The 24,149-nt window shown below is 34.4% G+C and overlaps 1 protein-coding gene across 2 annotated transcripts in view; it reads left to right on the top strand.

The window, feature by feature from the left end:
• Window positions 1-24,149, top strand: part of Ac78C (adenylyl cyclase 78C) — a 259,118-nt gene that overhangs the window by 190,044 nt on the left and 44,925 nt on the right. For both annotated transcript variants that reach the window (XM_073981732.1, XM_073981733.1), the window contains 7 exons: window positions 3,023-3,159; window positions 3,254-3,394; window positions 6,999-7,485; window positions 22,045-22,140; window positions 22,521-22,660; window positions 22,738-22,892; window positions 22,960-23,846. In XM_073981732.1, the coding sequence (XP_073837833.1) occupies window positions 3,023-3,159; window positions 3,254-3,394; window positions 6,999-7,485; window positions 22,045-22,140; window positions 22,521-22,660; window positions 22,738-22,892; window positions 22,960-23,846 (2,043 nt within the window). The remainder of the gene's footprint in view (window positions 1-3,022; window positions 3,160-3,253; window positions 3,395-6,998; window positions 7,486-22,044; window positions 22,141-22,520; window positions 22,661-22,737; window positions 22,893-22,959; window positions 23,847-24,149) is intronic.

The raw sequence follows: 24,149 nt of genomic DNA, 5'->3' as shown, positions 1-24,149 counted from the left end.
GCTGCATTGGCTGACAACAAAGACAAACAAAAAGCCACAAGAACCCACCACAACATAAGGAATAATTAAACACCATAACAAACATGAAAAGGAAAGAAGAATGAAACAATACAGAAACAAATAAAAACAAGAGTCTCACATGTACATACACACCACAACTCACCAAAATTGTTTTTTCAACACGGCATCGAATAGCGAGAGAAGAGAAACAAATTTTCGAAGAAAAGAGAGAAATATTGTTCAGTTGACACAAACTATTTTTGGATTTACAATACTACATGAGGAATCCAACAATATGTTAACAATACATATTTTGCTCTTGGAATATTGTTGGATCAAACATATTTTTTTCTCTGCGTGTAGGGTAATTCTATTGAACATCGTATGTATATGAGGAAAAGTCAAACTTTTTTGGTTTTCCATAAAAAAAATCTTAAAAATTTTTTGAAGCCACATGCAAGATTTTTTTGTACATGGATTGAGAAAAAATATCATTCTCAAATCTGTTCGAGATACTAATTTCGGATATTGCGCGCAAAAGTTATGTTGGTTTCAATTCTGATTATACGAAAAAAATCGTATAAAAACGCGACTCATTATATTGAGAAACATTGTTAATTTATGGCTTCCTACATATACTATATAAAAAAGGTTGTACATTTTTGCAGAAATTAAGAATGAATTCAAAAATTTGGTAGTGTGCAACTTGTTTTAACAAAACAAAAACTATACAAATCTGTTTGCATATTATAGCAAAAACAAACAAAAAATATTAAGCATATTTATATAATTTTTGTAAGAAAAAAATATTTTTTTTAATTTGTTTTGTGAGTTTGTTGAAGAAATTGTAGGAAAATAGTTATACACATTTACTTTAGAAGCTGTGATGTAGCATCGTCTACAGTTTAGTGTGCAAAAAACTGTATAACGTGCATACACATTTTATGCGCATGCGATCTCACTATCAACCATGAAAAAAAATACATCGATCTAAACCTATTTACTTTTAAACCTCAGTTTCCGCACAAAACGCGAGTGGTATGTCGGCTTCTCAACTGAAAAGGAACGATCCACAGAAAACGCTAATTAATCCGCGATGTTTTCAAAACCATTCTTCACAAATTTTTCAATTTTTGCAGTAGCCGTTTCCGCGCTTATAGTGGATGGATTTTCACGATCTATGATTTATATGATCCTGACCGTCGAAAAACTAAAATACCGCGGGGTAACATCACACTCAAATAGACATTGTAAATACTGTACCCAACAAATAGGGTTTTCAGAACAAATATCTCACTAAATGTTGGCTTTTGGCAGCAGATTACTGTGATGCTGTGCGGGCTACATAGTCAATATGTAGATGTCAATATGCGTAATCGCAAGTGCATTAATCCTATTATTGGTTTTTTGAAATACCCGAATGCGCGTCCCAATTAAATCAAAAATACAAAAAACACCTAAAATCTGGCTTCAAAATGTCAGCATCCATGAAAGGTGCACGCAGAGAAAAAATATTTTTCGCTTTTGTTGGAACAAAAATATATGTTTTGGTTCCAAAAATGTATTTGTTTTGTTCAAACATTGTAATCCAAATCCAAAAATACCATCTTTTGTTCCAAACATAGAAAACAAAAACAACTTTCGAATTTCCGCAATATTGTTAAAATCGTTAACAATACCGATTGTAGGAACTATCATAATCTAATTTTGTTTACAAAAAGTATTGTCAATACAGAAAACCAGGCCAGAAATTTTTGATTTGAGTGCATATACTTCCCATATACTCTTTTCGCATAACTTGGATATAAATGTCGCGTATAATATTGCAATCATTGATGAACACAATACATGGTTTGCTGCATTGGCTGACAACAAAGACAAACAAAAAGCCACAAGAACCCACCACAACATAAGGAATAATTAAACACCATAACAAACATGAAAAGGAAAGAAGAATGAAACAATACAGAAACAAATAAAAACAAGAGTCTCACATGTACATACACACCACAACTCACCAAAATTGTTTTTTCAACACGGCATCGAATAGCGAGAGAAGAGAAACAAATTTTCGAAGAAAAGAGAGAAATATTGTTCAGTTGACACAAACTATTTTTGGATTTACAATACTACATGAGGAATCCAACAATATGTTAACAATACATATTTTGCTCTTGGAATATTGTTGGATCAAACATATTTTTTTCTCTGCGTGTGGATGCAGTCGAAATTTTGAAAAGTGATACATTAGAAGTGTAATCCTCATTTTGTATTCTTCTACTTTTACTTTGGACAGATGTCCGCCATTTGAATGGCTTAACTAGCAATCGAATGGCAACGTAAAAAACCTCGTTAGTTTCAACGTGTTTTACATATTTTTATTCATTTACGCTGTCATAACTTCCACGTAATTTTTTTTTTTTTTTTTTTTTTTTTTGTTTGCTAAATTTTTAATTTGATCCAGTAATAGTCATAGTTACTGGTAAACTATAATAATTCGCGTATTATAATAGTGTAAACCTTGACTTCATGGAAACTAATTTTTTTGTCTTTCACTCATATGTATTTGGATATTATTAAACTGTTACAAATTGCGTTTAAATTCTCCTCTGAGCTTTAATCTTTTTTTTAATATTTGTTATTTTGCTTCAAAATTTTTCGCATATTTTTGAAAACAAATGCATATCCACATTATTTGGCATGTTCTTTCTTGAAATCTGATTAAATCGAGATCAAAAATCGAATTTTTGTCTCAAAACCAGTCCAAATTACTTAATTTTAATTTTAAAATCTAAGAAACCTACATCTTTATGTGTTTATTTTAGTATTCCATATTTTCCATATTTTGTCGTATTCAAACAATAGATGTTTTACAGTGGAAATGAAACTAATTAGCTACGGGGTGGGGCAACGAAATCAATAAAAATCTAGTTATGAACATTCTATTCTAGTTAACCCTATTTCCAATTATAATTTTACTAATGATTCCTAACCTATATTCAATTCTTAAATTGTTTCACAGGTTGATCTAAATATGCGAATCGGCATCCACAGTGGCTCTGTAATGTGCGGCGTACTGGGCAATAAAAAATGGCACTTTGATGTTTGGTCCAACGATGTTATCATTGCAAATCACATGGAGTCAGGTGGAATACCAGGGTAAGTGTATAGAATTGCCTCGCCATCACCGCATCTTCCATCGTTTTTTAATTAAACTTATGCTCAAATTACAATACCCTCAACTGCATTCTAGGCGAGTGCACATATCGGAAGCCACCCTTAAATGCCTCAATGATGCCTATGAAGTGGAGCCAGGCAATGGCGGTAGCCGTGACAACCACCTGAAAATGTTAAATATTAAAACGTATTTAATCAAACGCACCGAACCATTAAGGTATGTATTTACAGGCATGTATGTAAATTGTACATGTGTTTGTGTCCACATTAAGGTGGATGAATATTTGCACTACATCAACAGATCACAAACATGAACAGTAATAGTACGTTTAAATTTCCGAAATGTCAACTGCATTGCGTATAAATAAATACTGGTCCTAAATCCCATGGTTTTATTTAATGTATACCGTAAAGAATTGACATTTTAAATTCAGTGTACTTCGTTAATCTAAACGTGCTATAAGTGTCAAAGAAGGATTAATAAAATACCACTGAATCAAACGAACAGTACACGCAGAAAAATTTATGTTAGAAATATGTTTGGATCCAAACAAATATATGTTTGGGACCGGTTGCTAACAAATATATGTTTGGATCCAAACATAATATGTTTGGGTCCAAAAAAATATATGTTTGCAACATTTTGTAACATATCTCAACTTGATATGTTTGGGTAAAACATATTTTTTATGTTAGAACATTTTTTTGATGGGTGGAGAGAGGATGTTTGTCAACGAGAGTAATAACAGTGCTCTCGCGGCTGTGGAATGCTGTTTTATAATAAAGAGTTGTGTGTATTGTATAATAGAAGACGTAGAAGCGAAGAAGGGGGCTTTGGTGGCATGTATGCGTCAAACTCGTGTGTTTCTTGTTTTGTTGTTGTTAACCAACTTAGCAGGCGACGAAGAAAAGAAGAAATGATATGAATTATATTTTCTTTCTTTCTTCAGTGTTTTAGTTGCGTTTGTAGAGTCAAGACGGTAAAGTGAGTGAATAAATCAGTGTTTTGTGTTTTCTTAAATAAATTGTGCTTTTTAGTAAATTAAATGCCCAATACATTTTATAATTGAATCGGAAAGTTGAATGGAATTATTTTATTGGACAAGGAAGAAATCGCATTTAATATTGGTAATTACATACATACTTATTTATGTATATTTGAAATATGGCATATCCATATTTATTTATTACATTACATAATCATTTGATTCTAGATGCCGATTCCCCGCTGATGATTTTAACTATGAGGACAATTTGTTTTATTTCACAACTAAGGAGAAGCGTTCAACTACGTTTCTATATATTTTTCCTTTTTAAAAGTGTGACTATTTACAAATTATTTCAATCAGTTTTTCTTTTATTAAAGTGTGTTATGTATTTCTTTGGAATTTTGTATGTACCTATATATGTGTTTGTTGTTCTTTTGTCTTTCAATAAAAACCCACATTTGTGTGTATATATACTATAGAGATAGCCAGTGAGTTCTTACTGAGAGCAAGTGAGCACACATTTTAAAGTGTTTTACATTGAATTTTACGCTCCCATGCTCTCAGTAAGCGCCCACTGGTGCATGTGTTTGTTTTTTTGTGCCTTTTGGGTTTTTATTTTTTTGCACCCAAACATATAAAATGTTTGCACCCAAACATAAAATTGTTTCCACCCAAACATATCTTTGTTTGCACCCAAACATATATATCTTTGCACCCAAACATAAATATCTTTGCACCCAAACATATATATGTTTGCACCCAAACATATATTTGTTTCCACCCAAACATATATTTGTTTGCAGACCCAAACATATATTATGTTTGGGACTGTTGCAAACATATATATGTTTGCTGCAAAATATGTTTGGGACATATGTTAGAGAGGCCGTTTTTTTGCGTGTATGTATGGAGAGGACTTGAAAAACAATTAACTCGCAAAAATGGTACATTTCAAAATTGTCTATTCTGTAAACTATTTCCACAACTTCAAGTGCTAGACGCCATTACCTGTTGAAATATTCAAAAAGAAACGACGTAAATGGAGACATTACTGAACTTACTACAACATATGTATATGAGTAAAGGACAAAAAAATTAGTTTCCATGAAGAAAGCTGAAAAATTTAGCATATTAATTTGTGTGGAAGTTATGACTGCGTAAATGAATAAAAATAGGTAAAAACACGTTGAAATTAACGATGTCTTTTACGTTGCTATTTGATTGCTGGTTAAGCCATTCAATGATGCTGACATTTTGAAGCCGGATTTTAGGACTTTTTTGTATTTTTGATTTAACTGGGAAGCGCATTCGGGTATTTCAAATAACCAATAATAGGATTAAAGTACTCGCGATTGCGCATAATTTGATATCTATATATTGACTATGTAGCCCACACAGCATCACAGTAATCTGCTGCCAAAAGCCAACATTTAGTGAGATATTTTTACTGAAAACCCTAATTTTTGGGTACAGTATCTACAATATCCTTTTGAGTGTGCCGTTACCCCGCGATATTCTAGTTTTTCGGCGGTCCGGATCATATAAATCATAGATCGTGGAAATCCATCCGCTAGAACAGCGGAAACGGCTACTGCATAAATTGAAAAATTTGCGAAAAATGTTTTTGAAAATATTCGCGTTTTATGTGGATCGTTTCTTTTTCAATGAAGAAGCTGACACATCACTCGCGTTTGTGCGAAAACACCGGTTTGAAAAATTTAGTGGCATGGGAGCAGTCTCCGATCTATCCCAAAAATACTGTGTGATGCTACATCCACGGTTCTTGATGGATTTTATGGAAATAGGTTTAGATTAATGTATTTTTTCACGGTTGATAGTGAAATCGGATGCGCATAAAAAGTGGATGCAATTTGTGCAAATTATACGCGTTATACAGTTTTTTGCACACTAAACTGTAGACAATATTACATCGCCGCCAAAGTAAATCTTGGTGAGTGTATACAAATGAAAAGAAAACAATACGTTGTATCGGGAAACCGCATGCGCATCAAGTGATTTTGAGGATTTCGCGATTTACACACATTTCAATATGTATATTATCCGATACAGTTTTCCTTCAAAATTTTTCCCAATTTAAAGGAACCCAAAATTTATTTGAAAGTCTTCTATATCTTCCGCAAGATGTTAGCGTGTATTCGGGAAGTGATTACAATAATAAATGTGCGTTTTCGCGTGAATTTTACCTAAAATAGATGAATAACTTCGATATATTTTTCTTACACTGTATTCAACTAACTCATAAAATAAATTTGAAAAAATATTTTTTTCTTACAAACATTTTTTAAATTTGCTCAACATATTTTTTGTTTCTGCTATAATATGCGAATCGCTAAATAGTTTGAACCTTTGCGATGTTTAGATTACATAGATATGTATTTTTTTATTAAAACATGTTCCAAACTATTAATTTTTTAATTTTTTTTTATTTTCCGCGAAAATTTACAACTTTATTACTAAAGTTTGGAACCTCAGTAATCATATAGTACATAGGAAGCCATTAATTAACAGTGTTTCTCAATATAGTGGCTAGCGTTTTTTAAGATTTTTTCTTATTTTCAGAAATGAAACCGCCATAACTATTGCGCACAATAACCGAATTTAGTATCTCGAACAGATTTGAGGATGGAAATTTTATTTCTAAATCGCTGTACCAAAAACCTTTCTTGTAGCTTAAATTTTTTTTTTAATTTTCTTTTTTTTTTTTTGATCGAATACTAAAAAATGTTGCATTTTTTCTTATACATATATAGGCACATAATTTACATGTAAAATAAATGCAATTCATGAACACCCACACATTCTCTCCCACAGGCCTAAACGTCGATTTGGCACCCGCAGCAGTCAACATCTGGCTAATAACAATGGCAGCAACTTGAGCACTCCCACAATAGCTATGACACCGACGACTGACGCCAAAACATTTGTTCCCAAGTCAATATCGACAACCGGTGTCCACAATGAGTCGTCGTCACAACAACAGCAGCCATCTCAATTACTGCCAACTTTAGCACGAACCAATTCGCAACCACATCAACAACAAACTCCAAATTTACCTCATCTCCCTCCGCTAGCTGCGCTGCAAAAGAAAAATATTTCGATAAGTTCATTGCCAAATGTGATGGAAGGTGTTGCTATGGGACCAACAGGACCATCTACAGTGTCATCGCCCATAGCTGCAGTGGCGCCAAAGGCGAATGGTGATAGCATACGTAGTATCCTAGAGAATATTGATCCCAGATCGATGATTACAGAAGATGAGCCAACAACGGAATGGACTCCGGAAATTCCATTTAAAAATGTATGTTAATCCGGAAGTATATAAATGCAATGCAAGATTTATTGTAATTCCAGTCACATTAAAAAAGGACTTTGAGTAATTTATATATGTATTGTATATCGCTTGGTAATTGTCTTAGAATTTCGCCTATTTAGTTCAGTTTGTGGTTAACAATTTGTGTACGAATTGGTAGCTCATTTTCTCTCCTCCATAAGGAGTACACGTTGAGAATGAAGTTACAGTTTATCCGGTTCGAGCTCATCTGGGCGAAAGATATTGCTAAAACTAAAAAGAGCTTTGATCGGATTGATAAAGCTGATCTTTAAAAGTGGCCTGTCTGTTCGTACAAAATGCTTGCTACATATCTTCATAAAATTAATTTTTATACCATCCACCATATTATAGGGGCACTAGACAACTTTCTGGCCTAGGCAACACGCAGTGTCGGCAGGCGTCATTTGAATTTTTGGAAACTTTGACAGTTTTAATCCTAAGCGTACTCAGGACAGTTTGACATACGACCATGTGTTGGGTTGTTTACAGTGGCTTCATTTGGACACCACCAAAACATGGTTTTTAATGGCTTTTACAGCATCTTATGGCGACCAAAATCGTTCACCACGCCTTTTTTCTTGATGTGCTAGAATCAAATGAAGTCATTGGATCCCCAGTCAGGGCTGTACGACGCATGAACCATCAATTCCACGTTTTGTCCGGTCAAACAGGCGCTGCAAGGTGGTCGAAACCACTGATCTAGCGGCGAGAAATTAATAACTTAAAAACGAATTGAGATATGTTACTGAAATTTAGCACAAACACAGCCTGTGTCTGTGGGTAATAATGTGCCAAATATGAACAATATTGGCTAATGTTTTAGTATAGCCTCCATATAACATTTTCGTTGCAAATTAGTTGTAATTTTGTACTTAGGGTTCCTAGTGGTCACAAAACATTTCCACCAAAAATTTTGGACACAGGTGCACGTTTTGATATTGTCCCCATGTAACCGTACCTCCCGATTTAAGGTATTTTGAATATCATGACCACATTTTTCAACCGACTTGGCTGTTATTTTGCATTCCGTGTTTCACTGCGTGTAGAATCTTCTTACAAAACATTTTCAATGTGGATTTATGTTTTGATGTAGCCACCTTTTATAGTACCCCCCGATTCGCTGAATTTTTACTTGTTATCCCATATTTATTACCTGATTTAGCTATAATATGGTATTTCAGGGTCTCCAGGGGTAGAACTCCTCCTTGCAAAAATTTATCATGATAGGTCCATATTTTGATATAGCTCACATACAAATGCCAAGCTAAATTTGTATTCAAGCAAAATCCCATATTTCAAAAGTGCAGTTATCAGAAGATTTGCAAATATTTGCAGCCCTAATGTGGTTATTCCGTATCCAAAGAGTCCATTTTTATTCCCCAAAAAAAATCGAACCCATCTTCGGCCAAGTTTACAAGATGCACTCTATGAAAAAAGCGCGTAAGACCAATAAAAACCTTATAAATTTTTTTTTAATTTATTGCTATATAACTATGTTCCTCCTGACACAAAACTATTTTATATAATTTAAGTCACACCCTCCGCTATCAATTAAAAATAAATTATGTTCAGTTTTATTACGAATTTATTTAACATTTAAACAAATATGAAGAAATATGAAAGTTTAAAGCACCGCGATTGTTTTTATTCACAATTTCTTTGCACCAATCTACAAGAGCCTTTTTTTCTCGTTCGTGTCGCACACTATTGAATTCATTAAACCAGCTTTTCATGGTGCTATAGGATGGTCCTTTATAGACATACAAAGATTTAATTTGACCCATGCACTCTTGCCGTGATTTTCCACGTAGAAATTTGTGAAAAAAGATCGGACGAAAATGTTTACAGGTAAATTCCATTTTTTTGCAAAGTGATTTTTTCTAGTCGCTGTAAACAACCCATCACATGGTCGCATGTCAAACTGTCCTGAGTAAGCTAAGGCAAAAAACTGTTAAAATGTCAAAAAAAAAAACAAGTAAAAAAGCATTAAGTTCGGCCGGGCCGAACTTTTCATACCCTCCACCATAAAATATTCATTCCTGTCCCCAACTTTAAGTGAGTACGTTAAAACGTCAGATAATGTACATAAAATGCTTCATTCGGGAGGCCCTTTTTTATGGTGCCTGTATCTAACTGTTGACAATTTTTGGTGGGCTAGAAATTGGGAGGTACTGTTATATAGGGGTTATAATAAAACATGGGCCTATGTTGACAGTTTTTGATGGGAGCCTTTAATGTCAAATAACTCCTAATTCGGTTAAAAAATTTAGCTAGAATCCTCAAAATATCGAAAATCGGTACATAACGTGGGAACTTCAAATGTCATTAACAGCTAGTTCGGAGGTATCTGGGCCATACGAAAATATGAACTTAAATGAACAATTTTTGTTGCAGAATTTTTGTTGACTTTTAAATTTCAAATTACAGAATGTTCGTCCAAAAAATAAAGCTAAGGTACGGAAAATCGGGAGGTTTGTTTTGGGGCTATACAAAAACATGGACCTACGTTCGGTTAAACATTTTAAGTAAAATCCTCAAAGTACCGAAAATAGGGAAGTATCGTTATATTGGGGCTATGTTGAAAATTGTTGATGCAGATGTGTGGTGACCACTACAACCTTCAAATGTCAAATTACAGTTAGTTCTGTTAAAAATTGTAGCTAAAATTGGCAAATTACTGAAAATTGGGAGGTACCGTTACATGGGAGCTATATCCGAACATGGACTTATGTTGACAATTTTTGATGGAGAGGTGTTGTGACCACTAAGAACTTCAAATGTCAAATTACTGCTTGTTCGGTTTAATATTGTAGCTAAAATCATCAAATTACTGAAAATCGGGAGGTACCGTTATATGGGAGCTTTCTTGACAATTTTTGGTGGAGAGGTGTGGTGGCCACTAAGAATTTCAAATGTCAAATGTTCGAATTACAGATAATTCGGTTAAAACTTGTTGGTAAAATTCTCAAAATACCTGAAATCGGGCGGTAACGTTATATGGGGGATATTCCAAAACATGGACCTATGTCCACTAGTTATATAAGTTTATTGACATTTAAGAACCCTAAATGTCAATTGATAGCTAAATGGGTATGAAAATGTAGATAAAAACGTCAAAATGCCGTAAATCGGGGGTACCGTTATATGGGGGCTATACCAAAACTTGGACCTAGGTCCACAACTTTTGTTATATAAGTTTAGTTACACTTAAGAACCCTAAATGTCAAATTATAGCTATATCGGTCTGAAACTAGCTAAAAATGTCAAAATACCGTAAATCGGGGGGTACCGTTATATGGGGGCTATACCAAAACGTGGACCTATGTCCACAAGTTTTGTCACATAAGTTTATTGACATTTAAGAACTTCAAATGTCAAATTATAGCTAAATCGGTCTGAAAATGTAGCTAAACCCGTCAAAATACCGTAAATCGGGGGTACCGTTATATGGGGGCTATACCAATACGTGGACCTATGTCCACAACTTTTGTTATATAAGTTTATTGACTTTTAAGAACCCTAAATGTAAAATTATAGCTAAATCGGTCTGAAAATGTAGCTAAACCCGTCAAAATACCGTAAATCGGGGGTACCGTTATATGGGGGCTATACCAATAAGTGGACCTATGTCCACAACTTTTGTTATATAAGTTTATTGACTTTTAAGAACCCCAAATGTCAAATTATAGCTACATCGGTCTGAAAATGTAGCTAAAAACGTCAAAATACCGCAAATCGGGGGGTACCGTTATATGGGGGCTATCCCAAAACGTGGACCTATGTCCACAACTTCTAATTTATAAGTTTATTAACACTTAAGAACCCTAAATGTCAAATTATAGCTACATCGGTCTGATAATGTAGCTAAAAACGTCAAAATACCGTATATCGGGGGGTACCGTTATATGGGCGCTATACCAAAACGTGGACCTATGTCCACAACTTTTGTTATATAAGTTTATTTATACTTAAGAACCCTAAATTTAAAATTATAGCTAAATCGGTCTAAAAATGTAGCTAAAAACGTCAGAATACCGCAAATCGGGGGGTACCGTTATATGGGGGCTATACCAAAACGTGGACCTATGTCCACAAGTTTTGTTATATATGTTTGTTGACACTTAAGAACCCTAAATGTCAAATTATAGCCAAATCGGTCTGAAAATGTAGCTAAAAACGTCGTGGACCGAACTTGACCTGCCTGCAAACAAAAGACGCATTTTCCCAAAATTTCAGCGTCCTATCTCTATTTTTGTGGATGCTAGAGTGATTACCACAGACGGACGGACGGACGGACGGACGGACGTGCTCAGATCGACTTAGAATTTTACCCTGATCAAGAATATATATACTTTATAGGGTCGCAAATGAGTATTTCAATGCGTTACAAACGGAAAAACAAACTTAATATACCCTCCATACTATGGTGGAGGGTATAAAAAACAAGTAAAAAAGTATCAGTCGGCTTTGCCGACAGTGATATACCCTGAGTCTATGTGAATTAAAACTTTCATCTACAGACAGATCGACACAATTGTTGAACTTTTGTGGGGGAGGTAACATAAAGAGAAGATCGATATCAGCCGTTTTAGAAATTAAACTAAATTTGGACAAAATATTAGGAGATCCAACGTTTGGATAAATTTGGTTGCCCCGTTCAAGGGATATCGTGCATACCATTTTAGTGACATTTTTTAAATACTGGAGGAAAGTACAGGAAGCTGTTGCCAATCTTCTAACTGAAACTAAGTATGGACAGCTTTTGGGCTGTTTTCTCAAGAAGTATGGATTTGACCCTGAAAAAGCATTTACCGTCGTAATTGAGGCAGCAAATGCAAGTTGCTTCAACAGAAATCAAAGTGATTCGAGAGCAGGTTTTAAAGTGAATTTATCCAAAATTTTGTGTGGGAGGTACCCGAATGAGTGGACAAATCTTGCGCTCCAACCACTAAACCCATTGTCATAGCGGTTTTTTGCACTTTTCAGTTTCTCAGGAACTATGGACTTGCTCCAGATGAAACTTGTACCGTCGTATGGGGGCGGTGAATAAAAGTTGTTACAACAAAAATCAAAGCGATTCGAGAGCAGGTCCTAAACTGAACTTCTCCGAACTTTTGTGTGGGAGGTACTCGAAGAAGTGGACTAATTGAGTCTATCTCATCTAAGGAGTGGAACGATATAACCCATCTTCGAACTTTAAATAAGTTTGGACAAAATATTACGAAAGCCAAATTTTGAACCGAATCGGTTAATCCGTTCGAGAGTTATCGTGCGCTCCAACCAGCCAGACAGACATAAAGACGGATAGTGCTAAATCAACTTCAAATTGTCTGAAACGGATTTCGTCCAAACATACTTATAGTCTAAAACCATTATTTCGAAGAGGCATATTTTGTCCGTATGAAAGTGTTGCATAAATGCTGAGGGTATAAAAATGTCAAATGACGCCTGGCGACGCTGCGTGTTGCCTAGGCCAGAAAGTTTTCTAGTTCCCCTCGTAATGTACATATATAAATATATCCTTGATCAGCATAAAATTCTGAGTCGATATATCCATGTCCGTCCGTCTGTTTAAATCAAGATACAGGTCTCAATTTTTAAGAGAGAGCTTTATAATTTAGTGTAGGTGTTTCTATTACTCCTAAGATGTTTGGTATTGATATTGCCCCCATAGATTTTCCGATTTTCGGTATTTTGATGGCTTTGACCCCAATATCCCACCGAAATGGCTGAAATTTGGTATTTAGTCTTCGTTGAAGGTATAAAACTTTCCACAAGAAATTCTTCGGTATAGGCCCACGTCTTTAACAACCCTTATAGAACGGTATTGGAATTTGGCAGTAATTCTTTGCTAAAGGTACAAAACATCCTTTGCAAAAAATCAGAGAGCATAGATCCACGTTTTGGTATAGCCCGCATATAAGGGTAGCCCCCATACAAGCTTTTTACACATTTTTCTACGGAATTTTGTGTCCCCAAAAATAGAAAACTTACTCGCAAAAAATTTGTCCATATATATCCTAGTTTAAGACTAGTCGATATTTCCCAATTTTATTTTTTTCCGACACTTTGCGGTAATTTAATATTGTGTTTTGTCAGAAGATACAAAAGCTCAATTCTGAAAATCTGTCCGACTGTCCTTATAAACGTTGTCTCCGCTGATATTAGCAGTATTCCAAAGCAAAAACCATTCAATAAAAAAAAGAAAACTTCACCTTTACAATGATACAAAGTAGGTCGGGGTAGATGATCAAACAACCCCAGCAAAAATGTGGGAAATGTGCGACTCATGGAATAACCGATTACAAAGTTATGTAAACTAGCTACCTTCAGCATTACCAGTAAGCAATGGTAGAACAAACCAGGTAAAGTAAATACTACAACAAATACTACTTAACAACAACCACATAGAAATTTTTTTTGTTTGTAAACGTTAGTGTCATCGTACATGTAAACAAAATAAGGAAAAGATAAGGAAAAAAAATTATTAGAATTTAAAAAAACTAATAATTTTTAACATTTTATTGAATATTTTGAAAAGCATGAATGAAAACTCGTTAGATTTTCAATTTGAATGTTTCCATATCATTCCACTAAATGCATAATTTTTCGCAGAAAGTATAATTCTTGCAGAAATGTTTGGGTCGCTGGTAATTCATTGAAAAAAGAGAAGCTGTTTCAATCGTTTGCTTTTGAAAACAAAAAAGCACATGTTTATTAGGGCTTTATTCTTTTCAAGTTTAACAAAATACCACACATATTAACAAATGTTGTACCGCCTCCATAAGCGGTGTTATAGTGTGCGGCACGTCGTTCAGACTTGGAGGAGGATACATGTGATCTATACCAGAAGTCTTTATGGGAAATAGTTTTTCTTCTGAGCGATATATTTTTTTTCCTTAAAAAATGTATATCCCTAATATACATCGAAAATATAAACAAATATACAAAATGTCGTACGGAATTTGACACTAACATTACAGCCCAGTTCAGTCAGCTGGGTATTGCTGCTACCTTTTCTTGTTCTACCATGCCAGTAAGCTGAAAAATAATGAGTTATTTCTTAAAAATTGTGCAAAGAAAAGCTATTTACTTTACTAATTTCTAAGTAATGAGTACGGTGTCACAGAGCGTGTGTGTCCGACTACAAAACCCAGAGTTGAAAGTGCAAAGCTCACCATCGGCACGAGAAGTTTTTGTTAGCAAAATTACGAAGAGGTGGTGGTGCACATGTACAGCACATGTTTAAACAACCCACAATGTTCATACGCCACACACTATGTGTAGTGTGTCTGGATACAAATCAGAAGTTCACATGTTCAAATCCAGCAGAGAGCTAAATAATGATTGCTATTTTTCTTAAGTTTTTTTAAAATTTGTCAATACAATTTTTTCCTTTATACCGGCGTGAAACATTTGTTATTTTACCAAAAAAAAGTTTCATTTATAAATATTTGTTTTGATGTTTTGTTTTGGAATTTACCTTAAACATCTTTAAAACTTCTTCATTTTGCGATTTATAGAATGGTTTAGCAATAAGTGTACCAGCATTAGTGCCTATTACTGATTGACATTTAATACCTCAAATGCAAATCGTCTTTCGTATTCAAATAGTCACCTTCTCGTGAAAATATCACTTTTATATTTGGTAGATTATTCGTCTCGGATGCCCATTCAGATAATTCCCATGCTATAGCTTCTTGATAATCAATTTAGTTAGTTTATTGTCCGGTTAGTACAATAACAGCTAAATTCCCAAATAAAAATACAAAACAAATGTTGAAAAATGTATTAAATTACACTGTGTGTAATTTTTTGAGTCATTTTTATTAACCATATTCTGACTCCACAATTTGATAGAACACCAAAAATGAGAAGACACGTGTCTCGCCGTTTTTCCATATCTCATCAACTTTCGCGGTTATAGGCCTCCAACTGTTTGATGCTTTGATGTAAAAAGGGTCATTTAGTCAGGACTATATCTTCCAAACCGTTAGGAAATTTGAATTTATCTCAGAGGCAAAGTTGTAGCTCTTGTCTTAAAGAACAAAAATTGTGAACACATATAACCCATCAAACTTCATCTGCAAGGTCAAAATCGCCACGGTCAAATTTCTTTTAAAATTTTTCTCAAGTTTTTTTATTTGCAAACAACAAACTACAAAAATGTACCTCAGATCTCAATAAACATCTTTCTAGAATATTTCAACCCTGAAGGAACAGGTCTTAATGGTCAAAATAGCAAAACAATTGCGATTTTTATCCTCTTTTCTAGGATTCTGCTCCATAGATATTAAACCGTTCAAAATTCATGAAAACAATCGACCACAATAGTGTAGCAAAGGCTTCAATAAACAACTTTCTGGAATATGCGAAATGTCCAGGAACGGTTCTTAATGGTAAAAATAGCAAAAATCTTTTGAAAATATCAAATTTTTATACTTTTTTCTCCAACTCTGGTCCAAAGATACGCAACCGCCCAAAAATTAAGGATACAATCAACTACAAAAATGTACCTTAGATTTCAACAAACAAGTTTCTAGAACAAATGAAGATTCAAGGAGGTACATAAGGTACATATATCTAGTTGGTTGTTTGCTTCAATTTTGATCGGTTTGAAAGCTGTATAACAAAACTTGAGAAAAATTTTAAAAGAAATTTGACCATGGCGATTTTTGCCTTGCAGATGAAGCTTGATGGATTATATGTGTTCACAATTTTTGTTCTTTAAGACAAGAGCTACCATTTTGCCTCAGAGATAAATTCAAATTTCCTAACGGTTTGGAAGATATAGTCCTGACTAAATGACCCTTTCTACATAAAAGACTCAAACCTTTGGAGGCTTATAACCGCGAAAGTTGATGAGATAGGGAAAAACGCGAGACACGTGTCTTCTCTTTTTGGTGTTCTATCACACTGCGGTGTCATAATATGGTTAATAATTTTCGTGTTGCACAGTGTTACTATAGGTAATTTGGACAGGTTTTTAGGCAAAAAGTCGATTTTTGTACTTTTAATAACGCGAGTTTTCTAATTTGATTCGAAGAAAGAACATGTCAAATTCTATGGATGTGCAATTTGTTTTCAAAAATATTCAAAACTCGCGGTATAATTCGAAGCTAAAATCTAAATTTCCAAGAAAAAATTAAAAATGTTCAAAAAGATTTAAGCTCAGAGAAGAATTTAAACGCAATTTGTAAGAGTTTGATATTAATTAACTACATAGATATGATATTCAGTGGAATGGTGGCGGTGTGTACTTTCTGTTTTAAGAAATAATTTTCTTTGTTACAGCAGAAAAAATCGTCATATAGGATACAACCTAAGAATTTTTTTTACAAAATTATAGTTTTATATTATAGACTTTTACAAAATTGTCCAACTTTGTCTGAAATTCTGCCACCGGAAATATCTTCAGCAAAGGGTTCTGAATCATCTACATAATTACCAAGGTGCGATTTTTGAGTTATATAACTTTTTTGAAGGTGCCCTCCTTGCAGAAGAAATATTTTTTTTTAATTTTTTGTTTGGTGAAGGAAATATTAAACACAAAAAGCATCCGATTTTAACTAAAAATACATTTTCTTTAAAGAAATTTTCACCATGAGTTGTAAAAATGTACTGACGTGCTGTGGTCAAAATTTTTGTTAATTATAGTCCGAATACGTTTAAACTAGGGATCATGATTGCGTGATTTATTTGGTCCTTTAAAAAAATAATATTTATAAAGATCTCTTCGCGAATCAATATTTTAAACACATCAATGTTTATAAAAATCTTTTGGCGGGTCAGTATTTTAGCTCATTATAACCTTTTTTCTTTTGTTTTAACCGCGTTCATTGGGTTGGAACGAATAAAATAGGTAAAACGAGAATAGGGGATAGGAAAAAGAAAATTTGTTCGTTATATCCGGCGTTCGTTATAAACGTGTTCATCTGTAAAATTCTTAATTAAGCTTACTTTTATATATCATATGTTAAAATATTTGAAACAGTGCTTAAATTCTTCGCTATCCGCTTGTGCTTTAAAGCGGTCTTGTAAGTCTTAACAAATTGTAAAAAATTCTAATCGCGGGGTAACAATTTTTGTTCGTTATAATTGTGGTCGTTTTAAGAAGCTGAACACAAAACTTTGTTCGCTATAAACGTAGTTTCTTATAACCGTTGTTCGCTATATCCAAATTTTACTGTGTAATTCTTTGCTTTAGTTTACTTTTACATATAAAGCATTAAAAATGTATAAAAGCCCAAATGTCCACCGCTATTAATTTTTGCACAAAAAAAAAAACAATTGTATTGACAAATCTTAAAAAACTAAGAAAAAATAGTAATCATTCGAATCCCACTAACAAATAGAACTTCAAATTTTTGTAATTAACCGTAGCTTAACACAAACAAAAAAAATCATGAAAATCTAAATGTACAAACAATCATTGATAAAAATGGATTATAAATTTTAAATCTCGAAAATTGCATCCAAGCCCACTATGCAATTTTGTTTTCTATCCTTTATTAAATAGCTGATAAAGCAACAAAAAATACAAAAAAGGTTTTCACAAATTGGACCAATATTAGATAAGTTATGAGTATTTTTTTGCATATAGTATTTACAGAATTTGACTTTTTCGAGGCGCGATATCCCTTGAACCGTTAGTCAAATAATCTGATAATATACTAAAATGTTTTGCTGATTAGCAGCATCTCCACAACAAAAATAAAGGAAATCAAAAACCTCTTCTTGAAAAAGTATCCGATTTCGCTCAGAAATTCCCATATATTATTGATAAGCATAAAATTCTGAGTCGATATAACCATGTCAGTCTGTACGTCCGTCCGTCTGTTGAAATCAAGATACAGCTCGCAATTTTTATACCCTCAGGATTTATGCTAACGAGGGTATATACACTATCATACGGGCAAAATGTGCTTCATCGAAATAATGGTTAAGCCATGTCCGTCAACCAATATGGTCCAAACTTTGGATCTCTTAATAATTTACCCAAATTTAGTTTAACTTCTAAATGGCCCATAGCGGTCCTCTCTTTAGGGTACCTCCCTCACAATAGTTCAACATTTATGTCTAAATGCAGTTTAGGGTATGTTCGAAGATCCTTTGGAAATGTATACCGATGCTGTTCTTTGTGGTCCTATTTACAGCGATATTATGTTTTCCATGAACAAGTCTATGCTTCCTGCCATACAGGTCCAAAAGTTATACGATGACCCACTGAAATGACTAGTGGGCACGATATCTATGGAAAAGGTATGACTCCCAAAATAAAAAATAGAAAATTCTGAAAAGACCATACATTCGATCTGTCCCTAGATGAAAATTTCAATTCACATAGGCCCCCATATGAGGCGCTCAGCGCCAAAACGGCCTAACCCACATAGAGATGGTTTTGAGAAAAACGAAGTTCAAAGAAAACAAGTTTTTAAAATATTTTTATAATTTTTTTATTAATCATAAATACATATTAGTTGTAATATTTGTTTTAGGTTAATCATTAGGTATTAGTTTAAATAGATAAAGACTGTTTTAATCAGTTAATAAAAAAATTAAAGTGGCTTAGGCCGTTTTGGCATCCATTTAAAAAATATATATTGATAGGAACTGAGGGTTAGGCCATTTTGTCTCCATTTATTAAAACAAAAGTTATGCAGATGAATAATAAAAATAACTGTGAGCATTTTAATTGATACATATTAATAAAAATTATTGGTCTTCTTCCTGGATATCTTCATCTTCGGCTCTCGCATTTGTTTTTAAATTATTATAAAATGCATAATTTACCCTTTGAATTTCTGTAAATCCTTAAACTTTGCAACTTTAATGAATCTTCCTCCCGGATAAAGCGGTTCCAATTCCAAATTTACGTACTTGCTGGAGTTCCTTTTTGAAATATTAACTTCTTGAAATAAAACATTTATGTTATTTGAATATTTGTATTGAATTATAAATGGCTTCGCATTTTGGAATCAAAGGCACTGAATCTTAAGCCATTCAACTTTTGAAGTCTTGTCTTCGGAGATTTTTCTGTTTGATACTAGTTTCTCAATTGAGGATATGCTTTTTATTTCATCTGTCATCATCTTTACCAAGTGACATGGTTCCCTTTTTGCCGTGAGGATTACACGATCCCAATCATCAGTCGTAAAAATGCCCTTATAATATTTTTTCCTTTTCAATGAGACCAAAATCTTGATCGCATGGTAGGTAGAATGGCCAGACACTAAAAATTTGTGATCCATCCGTTCCACTGAGAAGGTCGAATTATTGACTATGAATGTGCAAATAGTTTTCATTCTTATGTTACGGTTTTGGCCACCACATTGATCGCGATACATTATTAACTTCTTACATTCTACATTGACGCCAGGGCGTAAGTCAACTTTATTACATAACCTTTGGTTTTTACTTACAAAATCTTCTCGAAAATTTATTTTTATATTATTTTTCAATATACTCCTGACTAAAACGTAACAAGCTAAACCCACACGTATTTTTTTCCAGTATTCGATTTTGTCTATGTGGCTTAGGCCATTTTGGCGTCCACATTTTTTCAAACTTTCAGTAAAGGAAAAACGGTTTTCGGCATGTAGAATAACATAGGGTTAATCTATGCAATTGGGGATTTTTTTAGTATGTATTACAAAAGGTTCCGGTTCATCCAGCATAGTCAGTTTGATTTTTTTGAAAATGTGGGTTAGGCCGTTTTGGCGCTGAGCGCCTCATATAGCCCCCATAGAACGGTACCTCCCGATTTTTCGATATTTTGGTTGTGGCGTTAATAGCACACCAAAATGGCTGAAAACTGGTATTTAGTCTTCCATGAGGATATAAAAGTTTCCACCTGAAATTTCTCGGTATTGGTCCATGTCTTTATAGAGCCCCCATAAAACGGTCACTCCAAATTTTCGCTTTTTTGAAGGTTTTAAACACAACACCGGTGGGATACCGAAATCTTCGTTGGAGGTATAAAAATTTCCACCAGAAATTCGTCGATATAGGCCCACGTCTTTACTATCCCTTATAGAACGGTATTGGAGTTTGCTTATTTACTTCAACACAGTTCGTAGATGAGGGTATCAAAAGTTCGGCCCCGCAGAACGTGGCTCTGTTCTTACTTGTTTTATTTCCCTCAGTTATGAAAGAAATTATACTTTTTATACTCTGCATCACTATGGTGGTTATGGCTCAAAAATTTGTAACACATCGAAATAGTAGTCGTAGACCCAACTTTATATATACCAAAATGACTGTCTCGACGAGCAGAGTCGATCTGACTATGTGTCCGTCCGACTGTCCTTATAAACCTTGTAATCACGATACAGGCCGCAATTTTGATGGAAGAAGGCCATTGATTATGGAGATTTACAGATAATATTCAGAGGTCGGAGTGGGCAAAAAAACTTGTGTGGATAATTAATTAATGTTTTATTCTTATGTGAATATCTCCTACTCCAAAGCAATTAAAATTAAATTTGTCATTCCGTTTGTAACACATCGAAATATTCGTCGTATATTCTTGATCAGCATATGATTCTAAGTCGATATAACCATGTGCGCCTCTCCGTCCGTCTGTCTGTTGAAATCAAGACACAGCTCGCAATTTTGATGATAGAGCTTTGTAATTTGGTATAGAAGTTCCGATTACTTCTAGGATGTTTGGTATTGAAAATAGCCCATTTTCCACGTTTTGAACGTAAAACGAAATGGCTGAAATTTGGTACTTAGACTTCATCTCTATTGTACTTCCCCTGAGAAATTGTCAGTATAGATCCTCGTTTTGATTTAGCCCCCATAGAACTGTACCTCCTGATTTTCGGTATTTTGAAGGTTTTAGCCACATTATCTCTTCAAAATGGGTGAAATTCGGCATTTTTCTTCCATGGTTCTACAAAACTTTCCGCCAGACCTTTTTCAGTACATGTCCACGTTTTGATGTAGTCCCATTAAACTTACCTCCCGATTTTCGATATTTCAATAGTTTTAGCTTTATTATCAACCAAAATGGCTAGAATTTTATCTTCTTTGGGGATACAAAACTTTGTACAGGTCCACGTTTTGATATAGGCCCCATATAACGGTACCGCCAAATTTTCGGTATTTTCAGCGTTTGAACCGCATAATCCTACAGGAATTAATAAAATTCCGTATATTGTCTTCGTTGGGAATATAAAACATTCCTGTAGAGAACCGTCGGTATAGGTCTACCTTTTGATATAGCTCCCATAGAACTCCCTGACTCCCGATTTTCGGTATTTTAAAAGTTTTAGTCACATTATTCAATCGAAATGGCTATAATTTTGAGTTCAGTTTTTGATAGCGGGTTCTCAGATTGGAAAGTAAGCGACAGCGCCCGATGTGAAGTATTTTAAAGGATTTTTCGTAGTCGGCCCCGTCCTGACTATCTATCGCCTTTGCTTATTTGTTTTGTTTTAGTTATGACAGTCTTCGTGTTCCTTTTATTTTGGAATTTAACTTTAACTATGAGCTATACTTAAACTATTTCTTTCATTTTAGCTAAACTCACCTGGTGAAGGTGTAATAAGATCGGATTCGGTAATGGGTGATCCCAGACAGGGACAGCGTGTATCTGTAACGCCGCTGGACGAAGAGGTACCTAAAATCACATATACATTCATTTGAAAAATAACTTTTTTATCAGCAAAATACAATACGCTACAAGTGTTAGAATTTGTTGTCAGTTTTTCAGTTTTTAACTTTGACTACGCTGTGATTATGAACACCGGCGCAGTCATTAAAATTAACTATTGCTGTGCTGTGAAGTTTTCATAGTTTCATAGAATGGTCAAAGCATAACACGGTAACATTTATGTTTTAGAAATCAAAGTGCCTGTCACAACACAGTGATGTGGAAATATTTTTCACGATAAAAAATAATACCAAATTTCCTCATATTTCATTACATCCCATGCCAACGATATACCGCCACACTTCTGATATTAGCAAAATATTATTACATTTTTTTTCAATAGATTGATGAATTTATCGAACAAAACATTCAAATCAATTCAAACAAAGAAATTCGCAAAGAATACTTAAGTTCTTGGACTTTAAAATTCAAGGATAGGGAGCAGGAAATGAAGTTTTGCCAGCTGCGTGAAGACATGTTCCGGTAAGTATCAAGCTTGATTTCAATCCAACGTTCCATTGTCTTAACATATGTACATATGTATGTGTGTGTTTGTGTAGTTCCAACATGTTGTGCGTATTTGTGATATGGATATTCATAGTGCTGTGTCAAATCATCATCATACCCCGATGCACGAACCTGGTGATTTGTTTAGCGATAGGTACAATAGTTTTAACTTTCAGCTGTATTCTAGTCATGGCCGAGGAATTCTCTGGTAAGCCATATTAATAACAAATACCCATGGCAAATAATAATTTCTTTTATATTGACATATTTTCCAGGACTTCCAACTATATTGAAACGCAATTCTGCCAAGTTAGTGCACCAGCGTCAACGTCGAACCTATTTCATTTGTGCTGTTATTGTTCTGATAACGCTTCTGAGTGCTATTGGTCTTATTTTGTGCCCCTCGTCGGCTTATTTTGACGGTATACCCAACACCGATGAAGGAGATGAACGTTCCATTCTAAGCAATAGTCTAAAGTCTTCAGGGTCCGACAGCATTGCTGCCACTTCGATAAGTAATGGAGAAAAGGAAATCAAGTTGAATGTTTACCTTTCGGCCACCATACACCACAACATTACAATCAACGCAGCTAATGGGGCTGGTGCCCTTTTGGATGCCAACACATTTTTGGCCGACAACTTGGCAAATACCACAACAACGGATTTTGTACGACGCAGCATTGTGAATGTTCTTAATCTTACCCAAGCCAATGCTGTCAGTCTCCTGAATAATTCTATAGAACCGTTTGAAAGTTCACATCGGTCTTTGGTACTAGGTAGCCAGAGAATGGATGACGACAACAGCAGCATCATCGCCGATAACAGTGTCGTCACCGATTCAAATTACACTGTGATTTATATGGATACGTCTAGTATGGATACGGTTGAGTGTGCCCATCCTGAGTACATTGTGTTTACATGGATCCTTTGTCTCGTTTCGCTGGCAACGGCATTAAAACTTTACTACCTAGTCAAGGTTATTATGGCCGTTTGCATGGTAGCTTTCTATACGACACTAATACAATCAGTGTTTCCACGAATATACACAAAAGAATTGATCGAACTCGAACAATCGAGATTGGGAATGCCACTGGGAGTACAAATGTTGATTTTATTGGCTTCGTTTCTGGTAATGGTCTGTTATCATGCACGTCTAGTAGAGGTAAGTGCCCTTTTAATAGTTTCAATTACAGTGGAATCTCGAAAATCTGACACCATATTTTTCGAATTATCGAATTGTCCGGAATCCCGAATGATAACAAAAATTAGTTATTATCTATGACTAGCCCAGGGTAGGAGACACTACCTAATTGTTTCCCAAAAATTAATGCTTAAAGCGATATTGCCATAAGTTTTGCATATACAGCGTTTGGAAAAAGGAGTTTGGAAAGGTGCCCATCCCCTCCGAAACTCATAAAAATATATATTACCACGGCAAACCTTGAACATTTTCAAATTGAAAAAA

The sequence above is a fragment of the Musca autumnalis genome, unplaced genomic scaffold, assembly GCF_047663935.1.
Source record: "Musca autumnalis isolate F117 unplaced genomic scaffold, ASM4766393v1 scaffold_4, whole genome shotgun sequence".
Classification (NCBI taxonomy): domain Eukaryota; kingdom Metazoa; phylum Arthropoda; class Insecta; order Diptera; family Muscidae; genus Musca; species Musca autumnalis.
This window is presented reverse-complemented; position numbering and strand designations above follow the sequence as displayed.